At 42.1% G+C, this 19596-nt stretch overlaps 1 protein-coding gene and 1 long non-coding RNA gene across 4 annotated transcripts in view; both read right to left on the bottom strand.

Annotated features, from left to right (window-relative positions):
- Positions 1–19596, bottom strand: part of SPNS2 (SPNS lysolipid transporter 2, sphingosine-1-phosphate) — a 114164-nt gene that overhangs the window by 71322 nt on the left and 23246 nt on the right. For all 3 annotated transcript variants that reach the window (XM_086858934.1, XM_086858933.1, XM_086858932.1), the window contains exon 2: positions 7289–7354. In XM_086858934.1, coding sequence (XP_086715060.1) covers positions 7289–7354 — 66 coding nt within the window. The remainder of the gene's footprint in view (positions 1–7288; positions 7355–19596) is intronic.
- LOC147649601 (uncharacterized) lies at positions 1788–7165 on the bottom strand. The gene is made up of 4 exons (XR_015278359.1): positions 6938–7165; positions 5533–5610; positions 5211–5442; positions 1788–5087 (listed from the first exon to the last, which is right to left on the bottom strand). It is a non-coding gene; the product is annotated as an uncharacterized LOC147649601 (long non-coding RNA).

Here is a 19596-nt window from a genome sequence, read left to right on the forward strand (position 1 = left end):
AGGAGCGAGCTCTGCAAATGAACTTGCTGCTATGGATAAAAGAACACGACGCCTATAGAAGACTCCAGGGTTAATCACAGTTTCAATAGTCATGGAGTGTGACTGGACCCTGTTTTAAATTTCTTTAACCCTCATTTTAAATTTCTTTGGACCAGTATCTTGCTGGGAGAACAAATACCACTGGGAAAAAAACCATCCTGAAACAAATACTGCAATGCGCAAGGTTTGCAAACGCAATTCTTTCATGCATCATCAATTACATTAATGGAAAAAAGGAAAGGCAATATTTGGTAAATCCAGGGATTGTCAAGGTATTAAAGAAGTCCATTTCAATTAGGTCTAAAAATGTAGAAGGTGATCCTGATGAGTGACCAGTGGCCCATCTGGTGTTGGTTTGTGTTCAGTGCCTGTTCCACTCCCCTCCCAGGAGGCCAGAAATGCCGGAGGTGCCAGCTGAGCTCTGCTGAGTCCTATTCAGCTGGAACTCAAGCTCGGGGGGAAACTTGGTATGGTGCTGCCAAAAGTTTATTTGTCTGGTGACCAGACAAGAAACCAGTTTCTGGATTATGAATCCAGAAAGAATAAGTTCAGTAAGTACAAACAAGGAAAATGAACACATCTTTTCTATACAATGCAAATTTATTCTCTGCTCAGGGTGTCATATACTGTGCAAGTCTCTGGAAGGTGTAACACTAGCAGCTGGTAGGAATATCTCACTAGGGAGCTTTTAGTGAAAATTCAATATCCATTGTATAATATCCTATATCATACCTCTTTTGCCATAAAACATCCTCTATGACAACAAGGACAACTTTGGTAAATTTGCTTTTGAGGAAAATGTTTGCTCTCTTCACTATTTTTTTTTCCTGGAGATATTTTCTTTTAATATTTTCTCTTTGTTTTGCTGCCCTCCCCCTCAATATGACATATTTGCTGCCACACTCGCTCATAATTTTCCCCATTATCACATCCATGGGTTTCCAAGCAGTTGGCAGGCAGCATGACTGCTACATCAGCCAAAAGCTGGAAGTAACTGAAGGCTCTAGGTGGGTAAAGCAGGAATGAATCCACCTACACTTTTATAAGAATGTAAGAATTTTCTAAGGAATGCAACCCAATAAACCCTAGGGACAGACCCTGTTTCCAGGCCCACATGACTGAGCCACAGAGCTGAGGCAGTCTCAGCTCCCTGAGCTGGAACAACAGTGGAACCTCAGTGCTCCTGAGAAACCCTGCCCAGCAAGGAGATGGTGGGAGATGGCAATTTAACAGTAAATTTAAATTGTGAGATGGTGAGAACTAAACCAGCAAAAATTATGAGACATTTTCATGCTCCTGTTCAGTAATTTTACTTTCAAGAAGACAGATAAAGGAGATGGATTTATCTAGTGAAATATTGCATGGTTCTCACCATAATAACTGTTTACATCAGCCCTTCTGAACTAATATCTATTTTTAGTATCAGGCTTTTAAAAGATTCTTAGCTCAATCACTAATTTTCAGCTTTTAATTTAATGTGGGAGCAATTTTTCTGGTGGAATTAGTGCCACTTCACTTTGATTCGTGGGCACAATTAGTAAGTTAAGCATTTATATATCCTAAACTACACCTGGAAGGCTGCTTTTCAAAACAGCCCATATGCTAAAATAGAATGGAACTCAGTAAAGCTTTTTCTTTTCCTTTTTCTTTCCCATCTTTCTTAACATGACTCATTCTATCACAAAGGCTCTCATGAAATAGTACCTTTCTTTGTCAGACTTTGTCAATGATTTCTAGTACTCCAGAGGTGTGGCCAAGGGCAAGACAATTTTATTGTTATTTATAACAATAAAAGCTATGTTGGACAAAACCACAGGATGCTGAAGACACAAACACAGTGCTGACAACTGATACCATCAAGTGCTGAGGTGACCAGGACCACTCACATCCCAGGGTGAGGCAAAAAAAAAATAAAATATCCAGTAACTGTGAATAAGGCAGAATTAAAAACAAAGATTTCAGAGCGTATTTCAAACATCCTTCAAGGAAAACAAAACAAATCCAACCCAACCCCAGACAGACAAATCCTCTGCTGAAAATTTCACTGTGTAACTCTTAGCAAGGCTGACAGGGGATCATCCTGCCTCCACAAAGTGATGAACGAGACAAAGAAGGAAACAGGCTAATGACACAAAGAGAGCACCTTGGCCACCACTGTCACTGGAATGATCTCAGACACAGGGTGGGGATGTTGGGGTGGCCTGTGCAGGACCAGGAGTTGAACTTCATGATCCTTGTGGGTCCCTGGCAACTCAGAACTCTCTATGATCCTATGAATTGTAAATATATAGAATTTACAATAAAGAAATCCAAGCTCAAACTGTTTTACCTGTACTGCCTCCCTATTTCACTTCCAAGTCCATCCCAACAGTAATTTATTGTAACCATCCATTTTAAGTTAGTGCAGCTCCAAATAAGCAAGTTATTGCAAGTCCTTAGTTCTTTAGGGCAACTCTTTGCAGGAAAGGTGTATTGCTATTACTGTTCTCACTTCAACACCACTGTCCCACAAGGAAATAAATTAGAGCTGCCTCATTTCCAGTTCAGCTCACCCACAAAGAACAAGGATAATGATGCAGTAGGAGAATATGGGAAGAAACTCTTCTGTAAACATTAGTGGATGGAGGAGAAAATGGTCAAAACTGTTCAAATGTTTGATTACTAATAACCTCATGTATAACTGAGTGGAGGAATAAAAGATATCAGAGCTGAACTTTCCCTACAAATATCCTTTCCACTGAAAACCAAAGCACTTCCCTGCTTGCAGCAGCAAAGACCACAAGAATGTGTGTGAACCCCTCCTCCTGCTACTTATGCCATCAAAGAACTGTTTGTTTTTTACCTGTGATTTAAAAACCTGAGCCTTCCACAGTCATTTGTCTACCTTGCAAACAACTGAAGAGAGTTTTAGGAAAAAAATGTTTATATACATTTACATAGCTGTAAATATACAGTGAATTAGGGTAAGAAATTGATTATGATCAGTAATATTTTCTCTCCAAAACTAGGCTCCCCACATAATTTAAGCAGAAAATGGGTCTTTGCTCTATAATCTTACATTAGCATACAGGAAACATTCCCAAAAATGTGCCTGTACTGGGGGCAAGGGGAGAACATTGGGAGATTGATACAACAATACACCATTCATGCAAGTCAGGCTTACTTGTGTTAATTGGAATCTAGTTCTGCAGGCTGCTAACACTACCCAATACCATGAAGAATGTTCACTTTTTACGTAAGTGATGCCCTGGAATTCATTTTCAAAGCCAGGTACAAGTGTCTATGAATGAGTCACTCCTCCTCAGGTGCACGTGGGTTTTTTTATGGGAATCACTGCAGCCCTGCTGACCTGTTCTTGTTTCTGCCATGTGCCCAAAAGTATGGCTCACAATGTAACAGCATGTTCTTTCCAGCCAGACATGTAGCAGTGCTAATTTTACAGGGGTAATAAATCACTACACAAATTTGATTGTAAGGATGCAGAGTGGTCTGGTACACAGCCCAGAAGGTTTGAGAAGCACTGGTTTGGAGGAAAAGACACCTGGAACTCCAGATAGGACATTAAAGAAACCAAACAACTGCATGGACTGGTCCAGGATCCCAGCATTCCCACTACTGCAAACACACCTCTGCACTTCCAGAGTCTTCTGGATACCTGAACCAACCTCAGTGCTCTTCATTCCCAAACAGCACTTTCAGTGCTCCAGAGTCCTTCACACTCTGTCAAGACTGGCTTATCCAAGTGATCTCTCCCTCAAATCCAGCAGTGCTGTATCACCTTGGGGATCTCCCAGCAGACACAGACCAAGCCTGACCTCTTTATCACCTGATCTCTGCTGTTCACATTCCCACTACAGCATACATTGCCCTGCAGAACTGCAGGTCTGTGCTCTGAAAAAATGAGAGTTCTCCAGGTGTGGGAGACAAGACAAAAGCAAAGCAACCTTTAAATCTTTTCAGAGAGAGCACTTGAGGCTCCCCTGGGATGAAGCATGTTAAATATACAAAATGTACAAAATATATAAAATGTACCACAAAAATTAGGTCTGTTTCCTCACCTCCAGTTCATAGAACACCTTGATCCAACTTCACTTAAAGTCAAGGAAAAAAAGCTCTTCTCTTCTGAGCTATCACTTACATTGGGCCCAAGATGTATCAACAGCAACTGATATCATACTGAGACCATACACAAACACTCCCCTGGTCACCACACTTGAAAATTAAACTTCTAGGCACAGTGAAAGCAAGAATTAAAGACAAGCAGGTTTTACACTTACTAGCAAAAGCTTTTAGAACCACTGAAGAAGGGGAGAAAAAAAAAAGCAACCTACTCATAAAGTTTTTGAATATAAGTCCATGTTTCCCTTCCAGCAACTGGTAGCCATTAAATAAATGATAACTGATAATGTCCCTATTTCATAATTGCAGCTACAGAGGTAATGAAAAAAGTCAAGGGAGCCAGACCAGCCCTTCTGAACTGTTTGTGCACAAAACAGTGCAGATACCAGTTACCTGAGACTGCACTGCTGGTGCTAAGAGGAAAATGTTGTTTGAAAGTATTACACAATACCAACAAAAATCCTGTCTTCCACTATACAGTGTTTGAATCAGCTTCTAAGGCCTGAGGAATATATGTGGGGGGATGGACAGGCTGTGTTAAATGATGTGGAGACTTTGGGTGGAATAATAACTACTTCTCTAAAATCTGTGGGAAATCTTTCCCCTCATTATTATAATAAATTACAGAAGTGAAGACAACCTTGGCAAGAGGTGCCTGAACTACAGCCTGAGGGAAAATAGGCCAATTTCTACTGACAGAACAGATGTGCCACAGGCAGCACAAGTGCAAGTTTCCCTTGCAACACCCAGCCCAAGTACCTGAAAGGCCAATAGTGAGGACAGACTTTCCTTGTGCAAATCAGAAGGACAGGATGGGGAAATGAACTGTTACCTTGTGCTGCTGGCCATGCAGTATCATAAAGTGAAGATATTAATGAAGATAAGGCAGTCTGGAGAGTTTCCCTGTTCTAGCTGCCTGCACTCACTTGCTGACACGAACAACAGAAAGACAAAATGCAACAGCAGCTGAAGCACTTCCCTCCTCTTAGCAGGAAGCAAGGACACCTTCCCTACCCACCCTGAGCATTTTATCCCCCCCAAAGAATATTTACTTTGCAATCCAGGGCTGCCCAGTGAGAGCACAGGCTGTAAAAGGCATTTTTATAGTTCAGTCCTTGGTGTGCGGGGACTGGGCCAGGCACAAACACCTTTTCCTCAAAGCTGCTCACTGATTCAAGACAATACTTTCATTCTTGATTGCAGAGGCATTTCCAAATAGGTTTAACTGCTTTCATGAATCAGACTCTCAGACTGCCATGACTTCTCTGTATATCAGACAGCATTCTAGCACACAGGGAAAAAGTCAAGCCCTCAGTTTTCAGATCAGCAAAAAAATCCAAGAGAAAACACTGCTTTTCTTAAAGCAACAATTACCTGTTAGAAAACTTGACACACTCAAGAGCAATCCTGCAATAACTCACTGATGCTGTTTTCAGATGCCCTGTGTGCTTGCTAGAGAAATAAATAACACATCTTGCAATTAACAAATGAATATTGAAGTTAGCTTTTACTTGCTGTCAATGAATAACCTTCAGAAGGATTTCATCCACTGAGGGGAATGAAGATTAAATACATGCTTTGGCAAGTGTCCTTTTCCACCAGAATATTTTCTTGAAAGCACTTTGTGTCTAATGATACATTGAGGACCTGTTCCTCTGAGTACAATAAATAAATACAAATAATTGCTGTAGAAGAGAATCTGACAGACAACCAGTGCCATTTTGGGCATAATTGATTGATGCTACTTATAATCAGTGACACTTGTAAAGCTGTAACCTTCTGTTCTGGACACATGCTGCTCGTCTCAGCTGAGCTGAGTTCTGCTGGCCCACAAGGGCAGCATTTTTTTAAACATTTAATACAAATTGTTATTAATTGCTTGTATTACAACATTACCAAGAAGCTGCAACCACAGATGAGGACCCTGCTGTGCCATGGGCTGCAGGAAACAAAAAAGAAGGGGATATTGCAGTGATTCACATGGTTTGAGATCAAAGACCAATTGATGGAGCTCCAGGATAGTCTCACCTTTAGTGTGATCATAAAGAATGAATGATTTTATACAATTCAGTGATGGCCACAATTTCACAGACAAGCTCCTGACAGGTGTTTGGTACCCACTGTGACAGCATGGGAAAACATGTCTTGCTGGCACACAATTTCAAAACCTAACTGAATTCTCACTTTTTCAGAGATGCAATTGTTCCAGCGTGGTTCCCTCAGACAGATGACAGTGACAAGACAGCCACAAATCCATGACTCTAATTAATAGTTCTGTAGGAGGTTTTCAAACCAGATTGTCTTCTTAATTTACTGAATTTCTTAAAAATACTGCTACTCCTTTTAACTCTCCATGAGGAACAAATGTGCTGCCGTGTTTACATGAGACTGGTACTCAATGGCATCCCACAGATGCAGGCCCTCCTCTCAGCCACCTCAGGACCAGAGCCCAGAGAAGCTGGGGTTCTCCTGGGGTTGTTCAGCTCTGTCTAAAGATGTCTGAGACATGAAAATGCCTGCTCCATTAAAAGGACACCAGAAATGCAATAATCCTTCCTTACACACCAGGAGAAATGTCAGAAGCTAACAGCACCAAAATTTTAGGGCTATTGTTAATCCATGAGTTCTCATGGTTGCAATGGTTGTTAGCCTTGCCTACAGCTTTCATCCTCAGGTTCTTGCCCCACTGAGTTTTACATTTTCATGCTCACAGGGACTGTCCATTCAGCAGATTCTGTCAAGCACCTGAAGGACAAAATACATCACCCTTATTACCAACCTAAAGCAGTGAACAGGACTCTGCTGTTGGTTTATCAGGAGTTTTCTGATCTAGGGGAAGTAACCATCTCCTGTTTGAATTTAATTCTTGTAAATAAAATTAGGTTTGTTTGCTTTTGGTCCATTCTACACTGAAATAATTTTGAGACCCAATCTCCTGCCCAACAACAAATCAAGGCCATAAAAACCCTCATGTTCATTTAGCTTCCCAGTAGGAGTGTATTCATTCACCTTTCTAAGAGCAGATTTCACAACCAATGTGCCCATGCATCATAATGAAGTAATCTGTAGGCACCCATAGCACAAATGGAATGTCACAAAGACCAGTGAGAAAAGAAAGACTCTTTCTTACCTGTCTGTAACAAGCCAGCCCCACTGTCCTTGACTCCAAAGTGCTGCTGGATGTCTAGTAACACACCTACAAGGAAAACAGAATATGCTCAGTGCCTTCAGCCTTTGAAAAGCATTCAACTCAAACCTTTTATGACACATCAGCAAAGCTTCAAATTCCAGTTTAAACACATAACTTCTAAAGGTTGCACATTTTTTTTTTCTCTATATATGCACACTCAGTAATTTTGGGCTACGACAATAAAAGCAGAGGGGGGCAGATGTAACATCATTCAATGAGCTTGGGAATGAAATCCTCATGAATGGAAACTGGTCTTTCTTTTCTACTTAAGTAAGATCAGGCTTTTCTTTTTTGTGTTTTTTGCATAATCCAAACCTCTTACTTCTGTTATTTCACAGAAATACAGGGAAACTGATTGTGCACCTAAGGTGCTTCAAATGGCTCAACAAGAGAGACAGATTGAATCCAAGACAAGTTTTAACAAATCTCTGCTGGGAGGAGATATGACAGATTGACAGCAATGATGAAAGATTTCATATTTAACTGGTTCTGGGGAGTTTTTACTTTCAAAGCAAATATAAAAAATATATTTAAAAATACCTTAATAAAGGTGGGTAAGTGACCTGATGCTCAGATTTAAAGCAACTACAAGAAGAACCAAACCACATCTTGTGTCTTCCTTGAACCCAAATATATTAATTGGCACAAGCAAAATTAACAGGTTTTGAAATATTTACACATTCAACTAGATTGAACATTCTAGTACCGACCATTTTGACACATGTAACATCAGATATATGGGACAGCCATGTTTTTGTAACCAACAAATCAACAGGAAAACCCAGAGCAGATATATAATAACTCATTTGGGGGCACACAGCTTTGCCAAGCTGTACATGGTCCAAGGGTCTCAGCCTGAATATTTTTCTGTGGTCTAAATAACCAGCATCTGATTTCCCGGGTCTGGATGAGAGGCTGTTGCTCTCTTTAGATCTGGGACTTCCTTATCTTCCCCAAACCTGAGGATATGCGAGTTTCATTTTTAAAAATAAGAAAACCATTCTCTAACTACACTGAACATCCACAGAAGTTCACCTCCAGCTCTAATTCTGATCCAAAGCTTTATCCAAAGTTATCCTTCTCATCTCTGCAGGTTACAGAAATCAACTGAGCACCAACCTGAATCACTCACCATAAATGTCCTAGCTTTTGGGACTGCCAGGATCACACTAAATGACAAACACAGAGAGATAAAAGGCCCAGAGATAACTATTCCCAGAAGACATCTGGGACAATGCCAAGGGAACAGTCATAAATTAAAGATACTAAAGGAAAATAAGAAGATGGAGAGAAGGAAAGAAAAAGCAAGAAAGCTTATTTGAGCTATTCTGTACTACTTGTACATCAGCATTTACTCAGGACAGCATTCAGGTGGGCTTCAGGACTCAATATCTGCCCAGAAACATTAGTTCAACCTCCTGCAACAACTCCCCTACTCTCTCATCAGACTGTTTAGCCCCAAACAAGAAGGCTGAGGGTGGGGAAGGGTGTGAACCTAATTAATGTATGTCATTACTGAAAAAAGGGGGTAGATGCAGAGCCAGGCCCTTCACACTGGTGCCCAGTTGAAGAGGAAAAGGGCAACAACTGAAATCCAGAAAATTCCATTTAAAAGTAAGAAAATGCATTTTTACTGTGAGGGAGGTCAAGCATGGATGTTCAGAGCAGCTGTGGGTTCCCCATCCCAGGAGATATCTGAAACCCAACAGGACACAGTCCTGTGCAACCTGCTCTAGCTGACCCTCCTTTTAGCAGGGGCCTTGGATTAGATGATCTCCAGAGGTCACTTCTGACCTCAATTATTCTGTGATCCTATAATTTTTTGAAGTATTAAGTGCCTGATTACATCCATCCTGACACAGTGTTCCCCTGGCCTTTCCTTTCCTTTGGAACATTGCTGTCTACTACAATTTCAACAGGAATTTATTTGCTTTCTCTTGGATGGCAGATTTAACTCCATTTACAAAGTGCCCTGGTATTTCTTCACTGTGCTTCCCTAGTTGGATCTATTAACAACTGATTAACAATTAACATTATCCAGGCAGCAATTGAAGAACAAAAATAAATTTGCATTTTCCTAGTAAACCCCTCTGTGATTGTAGCTGACTTCCCTGCTCCCCTTGGTGTTCTACCCTTCCACAAAAAAAAAAATGTTTCCCATGCAAGAAACTTAGAAACCTCACTGAGTTTAACTAGCTGTCAGCACTTTGTGCTCCAGTACTGCTTGGTCCCAGACTCTCCACATCAGGCAAAGCTCAATAAGACAAAACAACTCCTATAATCCCAATTTTAGGGACAATAAACACATCAACATCCTCAAGAACAATGTGGAAGAAGGGAGGAAATACTAAGTATGGTATTTTCTCATGGTCTCCTATCATCACTCAGTCGTGCAGCACAGAAATGAAATATCCTACTCATTGCAAGCTGAGCAGGGGCTTGGACTAGATGGAATATATTCCATGAGGGAATACACACACATGTCAAGAGCTCCATCCAGCAAAAGATGGCTCTCCTGCCTTCAGCCATGACAGAATTCCAAAGAGGTGCATTAAACTTCTAGAAGTGAGGAGAAGCAGGAGCCTGGGATGTGATGGAAAACAGACTGTTACAGATTTGCATCAGAAACCAGAACAGAAAGTAGAGGGGAATATAATGGTGCCTATACAACAAAGCAGAGGAGAGTTTCCAGTTTGTGACAAGTTATTTGCCCAGTGACAGTGGTTTTGCAGTCCTACAGATCATAATGAGTTTTACAAGCTTGAACTCCTGTAGCCACAAATGAAATACATTTAGGACACTGACATGCAGACACTTGGATTAATCCTACAATTTCATCCTGGTGCTGGAGAGGAAAGTGGGTTCTGTGGAGAGCCACTGCAACAGGACAATGTAGAACCACAATTATAAGTCTTGTGTGACCTTGGAAGAAGGTCTCAGATGATTAAGAGAGATCTGCATGTCTAATTGGCATGGATTTCCTACTCCAAGTTATTTTATATTCTTTTTGGACTACAGGTGTTTTGATTTGGGTTTAAAGCATTAAATTAGAGGCAACAGAAGGCAGATGATGCAACACACCTATGAAGTGATAGTAGTTCTCTGCTGTGGGAGTTTTCCTGCTCAGCCACTCACCTGGGAAGACACTCCTCCTCTCTTAAATTCACTCAGCTCTGTTTCCACCTCACTGTGGCAATGACTCACACCAGAATTTAATAAGATTTAGGGATACAATTAAGCAATGATAGACCAGGGGAGAATACAGGAAAATGATAGAGCTTTTGACTTTCCCTTCTGCTTCTAGATGATGGGAAGGGAGAGAGCTGGAGCCAGGCTCCAGACAATGACCACATTGCTTGCAGTGCTGTGTCTCACAGCACCTGATGCAATCCAAGAGGTGGCAAAGCCTTTCTTGGATTAAAGCTCATACCTATGACCCAGGAGGATCTCAAAATAGCCAAGAGCAGCCAGCCAAGGCACCAGTCCTCCTGAGAACCTCTCTGGAGGGCTGCTGGCCATTTGGGATGTCTGTATGATTACATTGCACCTATTATTTCTTAAGCACATGCTGTATTTTCAGGACTGAGCAAACGTACAGGAAACATGGTGCCAATCTCCCAGAGCATCTCAGCAGCTGAACCAGATGCAGTTAATGCTGATGTAGATTTGGAATCAGTGGGATGAAACACAGGCAGCACCCAGCCAGGAGTGCTGATCAGGATGGGCACAGGGACAGGATGCAGTGAGGAGCCCAGACAGAAGAGCAGAGAGTGGTTACTACAGACATCTCTAGGGGACTTTTACCAGCCTAATGTCTGAGCTCCTGACAGACACCAAGACACATCAGACTAGTGGGGACTGGGAATGAAGAGGACTTTAGGAGCAATCTGGGGGATAAAAGGAGCGCTACAGATAGAGAGGGACGTGCCTGACCTCACACACTCCCAGGGTCAGAGGGTTTCTAGGGTGCTGCTGATATGTTTAATGGCCATTTCAGTGATTGTAAAAGTGACTGTAAAAGACCTGATTCTGAGGCTTTTGGAATGCAAATCCACATTCAATGGACCAGGTTATCTTTGTTTTAGGGGAAATACTTTGGGAAAGCCAGATTTTCCTGGAAGCATGCAGTTCACACTTCACACAGGGAGATAGGTGGTACAGATGAGGCAAGAGACAAGCTGCTTGCCTAGATAGGTTTTGTGTCCCTGATTTGATCTACAACAAATCAAAAGCCACAGGATTCTATATGGGCTCTTCACCAAATACTGCTGCCTGCATATATCACCACAATAAGAAACAGTGTCCATAAGCTAAACCACAGTGAAATGACAATTTCAAAGCAAAAAGACATTAGAGCTTCCCTAGGACAGCCCCATTTTCCAGTCACCGAAACAAAACATCATGATTTGCCTTGAAACTGCTTCCAAGGCAGGTGCAAAATGTAGAGTTGGGCTGTGCACAGAGTGCAGAGCTACAGGTTTGCAGCTCACATTCTTTAAATATTGTGTGTGTGCTGCAACACCACTGGCCAACATAAATGCTTACTTAAGAAAACATGTTCATTTTTAAAGGCATTTTTTAATGGAGAAAATTGATGGTGCTTGAAAGGAACATGGTTTTCCACAGGATACAGGATGTGTGTCCCTAGCACCCTCCTTCCTGCCCCACTGCAGGTCTGGACCTCTCTTTAGGGAGCCCAGATTCACACTCCCAATTCCCTGAGAGCCAGCACAGACTCTGTACTGACAATACGGTTTCTTCTTCCTATTTACACCACTTCCTTATAAAGGCATTTTCTTCCCAGACTGTGGTCCCTGGTACTTCCAGGACCAGCTTCCTCTGGAGGAGGTAGCTAAGCAGGGATAACCAAGTCCTGGCCTTGTATCCATTAAAGACACAAACCACCTTCCTCCCATCAGGTTCTTCCTCATGCCTGCAGCCATATTCAACCTCCTTCAAATAAAGCATTAAGGAGGCAGAGGAGTGGTTCAACACACCTGTCTCTTCAGAGACATGTGAAAAGATTAGGTGGAGAGAAGTTTATTCTGAAGTCTCTGTGATTGTATCTTCACTGCAACCCCAAGGTGTAGCAGCAGTTCACACACTGATCCCTGAGCTTCAAACGAGCTGCTTCAGCTCAGCCACCCACCAGCTATTAAACACCAGCGTCACAATTTGAGCCCTATTTAAATATTCAGCTGCAGAAAACCACCATGGTAGCCCTACTGATATTTGTACCTCAAGATAAATTCCCACTGCTGCCAGAACTCGCAAGTCTAGAATATAAATGCAGTACTACCTTCATTGGATTGCCATGAAAGCATTCCCTGCCTGCTCTTCAAGTACAGATAAATGCCTGGTGACATCTGGCTTGAAAACATTGACAGGAGCTTCCTTAGGACATAAACACCAACTTTCCTTCTGCAAAACTAGTTTCCACTGTTGCATGACATGACAATACACACTAGTGAAACAGTCTTTGGTTTCGAAATAATGCTGCAGGATTAAAAAGAAACAAACAAAACAAACCCAGCAATTAGACAAATCAAAACAAGGGTTTCCTAAGATCTGCTCACACTGGAATGCATGAAACTTGTGACCTAGAAAGCACTGAAAAGCAGCTGCCAACACCCACAGCAGCGTCCTTAGGAAAGGGTTTCCCTGAGTAATAGCTGGGAAGAGACAATCACAGCAGCTTGAGCTGAAGATCAGAGTGAGCCAGGGTCCTGATGTCATTCACAGCACATGAAACAGCTGCTTAAAAATCACAGAATAGAACACAGACTATCCTGAGCTGGAAGGAACCCACAGGGATCATCAGTCCAGCCCCTGGCCCTGCACAGACACCCCAATAATCCCACCCTGTGCCTGGCAGCACTGTCCAAATGCTCTGGAGCTCTGGCAGCCTTGGGGCTGTGCCCACTGCCCTGGGGAGCCTGGGCAGTGCCAGCATCCTCTGGGGGAAGAAGGTTCTCCTGATATCCAGCATAAACCTCCCCTGACAAAGCTCCAGCCGTTTCCTAACAAAATCCCAGAGAAGTGTGAGTTCAAAGCCTTCACAGGCACTGAGAGCCTCCCACTGCCTGCAGAAGGTGATGAGGTGGAGGCTTGTCTCAGGTGATGGTGTTGAGTGTCGGGACACAGCAGAGGAATTGCTGCTCACTCCAAGCAGCATTTGCAGTGTGTTTTTGGAAGGACAGGTGCTGTGAGCTCTGCAAAGCATGCACTACTGCTTGGGAAATGAAATAGAAATGCCTGTCTGAGGTGACATTCCTATTCTGAATCAAAACCAATGTTACCCTCGGAGACTCACGCCACCTGTCACACACACTTTTTCCATTCAATGTTTTTGTCATTATTATAGTATCAGTGGGGAAGTATCTGAGCTATTCATTTATTCATTCACTCCCAAAGGCTACTACTGCCTTACCTGCATAGCATGTAACAAGTAATTAAGCATCAGGGAAAAAAAAAAATAAGGAATGTGATTAATCAAGAACATGGAAAAGAAGTATATTAAAAAAGCAACTTCTTACTCTGGCAGTAATAAATGATGGTTTCTCTAACACAGCTCAAACTCCACTGTAATGTGGTATGCAAAGTCTGAGCACAAAATTGCCTGCAAGACTGGGAGGAGATAAAAAAGTTCATCAGGTGTAGAATCGATTAGCACAAGGCATCATTAACACAGGGTCAGGGCATCTAGCGAAGGCAGCGCAGGACAGCCAGTCCTGTTGGGATTAAAAAAAAACCTAAACAAACAAAGCAAACAGGAGTTTGAATGCAACCATGGCTGCCAAATGCTGGATGCCTCACTGGTAAACCCACACCCTAATCAAATCCTTCATCTCCTTAATTACAGTGTATGTCTGTTCCCAGGACTATGGCTGGGAAGGATGTCCTTGTCAAAGAGGGAACATGGGATACTCGGCCAGCATGAAACAAAGAGCTTAAATAAATTCCACAACATTGAAGATTTTCCATTTATGACCCATTGCAACAACAGCTCTCAGCAGTAAGACTTAAAAAGGACATGGGACAAATCTGAGGAGAAGCTCACAGTGTCACTTCACTGTCCTCTCCACCTGGGACACAGCTCCCTACAAGGAGATCCCTAATTTCACCCCTGCCTCATCTCACTTGCAGACTCCTGCTTAGCCTATCTTAATCAGCCTGGCAGCTCCCACAAGCCAAGGGAAGACTTCAATTAGAGATAAGTGACAGGATTTGGCCCAAAGGACAGACTAAAATGAGCTGGCACCTAGACCTGAACTTAAAACCAAACTTATTCATTGAGTCTTGGAACAATTCCTTTATGTGGAATGGGAAAAATCAGAAGCTTTTACAAATATGAAAAACCAACAGAAACTGAAGTAGTAGCTGAGGTTTATATTAGTCATCTGAAAGGACAGGAATCATTAACAGCTCTCAGACAATGCTGAGGCCAGACCTTTCTCCCACACCCAGCATCTCTAGCTCAGGACTCAGCTTAGACCCAATTTCTGGTGTTTTTTATCTCATGCAAACACAGAATGAAACACAATCTTTACCAGAGGAAAAAGCTACTCTTGGGACATTTTAGATCTAAGCAGCAGCCTCGCCAGATTTTCACATCAAAGAGGAGAGCCTGAAAAAAATAATGTTATTATTTCAATTATTCAAATCTCAGAAAATTCAGATACTCCCCCAGTTCACATTCTCTCCCAATTCACATTCTCCTCCAATTCACATTCTCCTCGTGGACTCTGTAGCAGAAAAAAATGGGTCTGCCACCAAAAGCTTTACTTGTCTTCTGCCTTTCTAATCTTTAGACAAGACTAACAAGTTGAGCTAATTCATGCAGTGAAACATATCTCAGAGACTTTGTAAATGAACTAATTAAAATAAATAAAACCAGTATGGATAATGATAGAGCAAATCAAGTGCATATGAATTCAGTCAGTGACTCACTGCTCCCTTGTTTTCCTTATTGGAAAACTTGGCTTATCACCATACCGGGGTGACGGTGAGTCAGGAAACTGGCATGAGCCACAAATTGCAAAGAAATTAAAATAAATATCTACAAAATCTCTTTTTGGACAGATTTTGGAGATTTTTGCTGGCTTTGTATGGATGTGGTTATGGACTTCACAGTTCTAACTTCATGGTTTTCTGACTAGATAAAATCAAGAAAGGAAAGACGTATTTATGAGTTCTAGACTCTTGTTCTCAGAATCAGTTTGATGCCTTTACTTTTATAAAAGTATGTATTTTAACCAAATACATTTGAAGCATATTACCATATTCTACTGAATGCTTGATACTACTTTATCAAGTAAGTAGGTGGGTATTAATCACTTGGAACCAGTCAAAGCACATGCAAATATTTTAACAGCACCAAACTGAGAACTAAAAGTGTGCATGGCATGAGGGTAACAGTTCTAAACCCAAGTCTATGCAAGCAAAACCACTTTGCTGCCATCTCACTCACTCAGACCATGAGAACTTGCTCTGTTACACCTTCTGACACACCACCTTTGTGGATTTGAGGTTTTCAGGCAGGTTGGGAACACAAATCCCTCCAAAAAGCCTGGGCTACTATGGGCACTTCTATGTACAAGCAGCTATACATAGCTAGAGTTCATTGATATTATTTCACAATAATACAATTCAATTCAAACTGTTAAACTAAAAGTCAGAGACCCAAAAAAATTCAAATTTCAAGGTTGTGAATGTGAAAGGAAGAAAGCCTCAATGTTCTCTAGTTCCACACTCTAGCAAGTGAGGGGTTTTTACCCACTTCCTTTTCTCCTACAGCCATACACATTTCTGCGACACAGGAGACTGAATGAATAACTGGGGTAATTAGTGACTGATGTTTTACAGCAGATGACAGCTAATTTCTCCAGTTAAGAAGATTTCTATCAAATCTGTAGAAATGTGCACTCAGATTGGACATACTTCCAAGTGACTGCATCTCATCTCTCATTTGCATTTTGCTTCTGCTTGGCAATGCCTCGGAGCTATTTTGGAACATCACAAGCTGTCCAGGGCACATTGGTATATTGTATGTAATTGTAAGGAGCTTCCTATTCTTTTTTACTGCAAAGAATGTTTTACAAAATGCAAGGGACATGCCAAATGCAGAGGTACCTTGAAGAGAGTGATCTGCAGAAGAGCAGCAGCCAGGAGCAAAGCAGCCCATCAGGGAATGTCAGGCACATTCCATGCAGGTTTCTGCAGTGCACGACTGTCAGATTTCTCAGACATGCACTGTCATGGTCCTGGGCTAACAAAGAGCTCTTGTCACCAGCTTCATACCAGTACAGGGGTGTAAGAGCACATCTCCAGTGCTCCTGCACACTGATTTTCACAAGTGGTTGTGCAATGTTAATGTCCATGACACAAATCTCCCTCTGTGACCTAGATCTGGACAGCCTCGTGAGGCTTTAAGTGCACAAGTAGGAAAAGCTGGAATTGTCTATAGCATCTCCCCCACAGATTAAAACCTGGATAAAACTGTGATACAAACTTGGTGCTGCCACCCACAAGACAACAGGAAATCTGGAAAAGAACCCAAAGACCCACTGTTTTAAGTAGCTACCTAAACCTTGTTTAAAATTCCCGATGAAGAAGCTTTTGGACTCAGATAAAAATACTTACCCCAACTTTAGTAATTCCAGAATATGGGATTAGATATGTCTTAGACATATGCCTTAAACACCCCTGAGACTCTGCTGCTGAACAGATTAAAACACCTTTCCCTGAGCACAAAGCAATGTGACACTCACATACATTTATCTCCCACAGAAACACACTGAGTGTTTTTATTTCAATCTGGGTCCTGGTCAGGCTGTGCCAGATCACAACTGAGTGTGATGCCCAACTGTCCATTAGTTATTCTAAGCAAAGCGTCTTTAAATGACAAAGCAAGTGGCTTTGTACAGGTAATTAGTAAGAGCACACAGGTATTCAAAGATTTGTGTAGGGGACAAAAGCTTGTTAAGGAACCCACAGCTTACCCACAGCACTATTAGAGAAAATAAACCAGCTCAGGAATTATCACAGGAGATATTTAAATGCATTGGTCTAGCTTCTTCAAATGATCTAGTAGAGAATTTACTATGTTCTACAATAGGCCCATAGCTGATACAGCAAAAATCTGTGGATAAAACCTTATACTTGCATGAGAGTGTGTCCTCAGATGAGAATAGGGGACACTAAAATAAGCATGACAGCAAGGACTTCTCCAGAACTGCAAGGTGTCAGAGGTGTGGGCATATGGCTACAGTGATACCAGGAATTCCTCACAGCACAAAAAGGGGTTGTCCTGTTTTTTTTATAGAGTGTTTTATTCAGTGCAAGTTGCAGCAGTTTCTGGAGCTAAAACACCCTTCCCAGCAAGGTTTTTGATTTTGCCAAGCTGCACTGCCACAGGATCTCCATGAGAAGGGCTGTGGCAACAGGACAGTGATGCACACTCCTAGATGACAGAGCAAAACCTGAATTCAGTCCTGAATTAGGAGACAGGGCTGCTCTGTTCTCAATCCTCACACTACATCACTATTTAACCTTGGGTACTTGATCATGCAGAATTTCAGAGCCTGCATTAGCCTAATGAAGATAATAACAATAATCATGTGTGTCACAGATACAGTTGGGCTTGGTTATTATGTTCTCATGAAGTGCTTGGAAGAGTCCCAGATGAAAGGGAAATTAGGAGAAGGAAGATTAATTATAAGATGTGTATCCCAAATAAAAACCAGACAGGAACATTGTTGTTGCTGTTATTAGTGGAGAGTCTGTCTGATTTAGGCCAGCTTTAATTTCTCTGTTGGTAAAGCAGACCCATTTTAACCACTTTCCACGTTCAAATTTTATTTGTAGATGGTGGGTAGGTGATAAAGGCTGCTGAGCTTCTGATACTGCAGACATAAAGGCTTTGATTGAAGGTCTGATTTCAAAGTAACCACTGTCTGCGATATGACAGGCCTGCCTGTGTTGTTACTGTTGTGAGGCAAAACAAGGAACCAAAAGTTTACTGCCACTCTGAAGGAAAAGACCAGGATTGAAGAAAAGGAAACATTTCCTGTGGCTAAACACACCATAGTGAGCATAGTCATACTGGGAAACATTACATTGAAATTATATTAACAAGCACTTGGGTATTTAACAAAAACTTGTGCAAATGGAAACATCTTTTCTACAGTGATTTTGTCTCAGGAAGTACCAAGTATTTCTCATTTGGGTTAATATCTTTGCCTGTTTCAACATGAGGAAAGGCACAGTGATACACTGTCTTGGTTTAGGGTAAATTTGGGAGAGAATAGATCTAACTGAGCAGCACAGCCCAGAGACCCCAGTGTTTCCCCAAGCCTCAGCCTGGGCTGCTTTCCCCTGGAGCTGCCTTCCTCCTCTGCCAGATTAACCCTTTTTTCTCCTGCAGCATGCTAAGAGCATCCCAGAGATCCCAGAATCACTGAAGATGGAAAAAACATCCCAGATCATGGAATCCAACCTGGGCCTGATTCCCACCTTGTCCCCAGCCCAGAGTGCCACCTCCAGTCATTCCTTGGGCACATCCAGGGATGGGGACTCCCAAGCTTCCCTGGGCAGCTCCTTCCAATGCCTGACCACCTTTTCCATGGGGAAATTCCTCCTGAGTCCAAGCTGAGCCTCCCCTGGCACAGCCCAAGGCCATTCCCTCTCCTCCTGTCCCTGTTCCCTGGCAGCAGAGCCTGATTCCCTGGCTGTCCCCTCCTGCCAGGGAGCTGTGCAGAGCCACAGGGGCCACCTGAGCCTCCTTTTCTCCAGGCTGAGTCCCCTTCCCAGCTCTCTCAGCCATTCCTCAAATTATTCACTCTCCAGACCCTTCCCCAGCTCTGTTGCCCTTCTCTGGACATGCTGCAGCCCCTCAATGAATGCCAAACTTAAATTCAACATCATCCAGTGACAAATACAGTTCCAACTCTAACTTCATTGTGATACCAAATTTCATGAAATATCCCTTGGGGTATTGAGTAATGAATTTTCTAAAAAATAGATGAGTACAGGAACCTGGGAAAAAATTAATAATTGCACGTTTTTCCAGGACACACAAACTCCTTGCTTTCACCTTCCATAGAAAGTTTTCAGGTTTTTTAAAAAAATAGGGTGGTGTGGAACCCTTCATTTCTCAAGAACCAGATTTTTGAAAATTGCTGTCAGCAGGCCACCTACACCTTAATTTGTGATAATTAACAATGCAGTAGAAGAAATAAAGGACATGG

This window comes from Cyanistes caeruleus, chromosome 21 (assembly GCF_971803275.1).
Source record: "Cyanistes caeruleus chromosome 21, bCyaCae1.hap1.1, whole genome shotgun sequence".
In the NCBI taxonomy this organism is placed as follows: Eukaryota; Metazoa; Chordata; class Aves; order Passeriformes; family Paridae; genus Cyanistes; species Cyanistes caeruleus.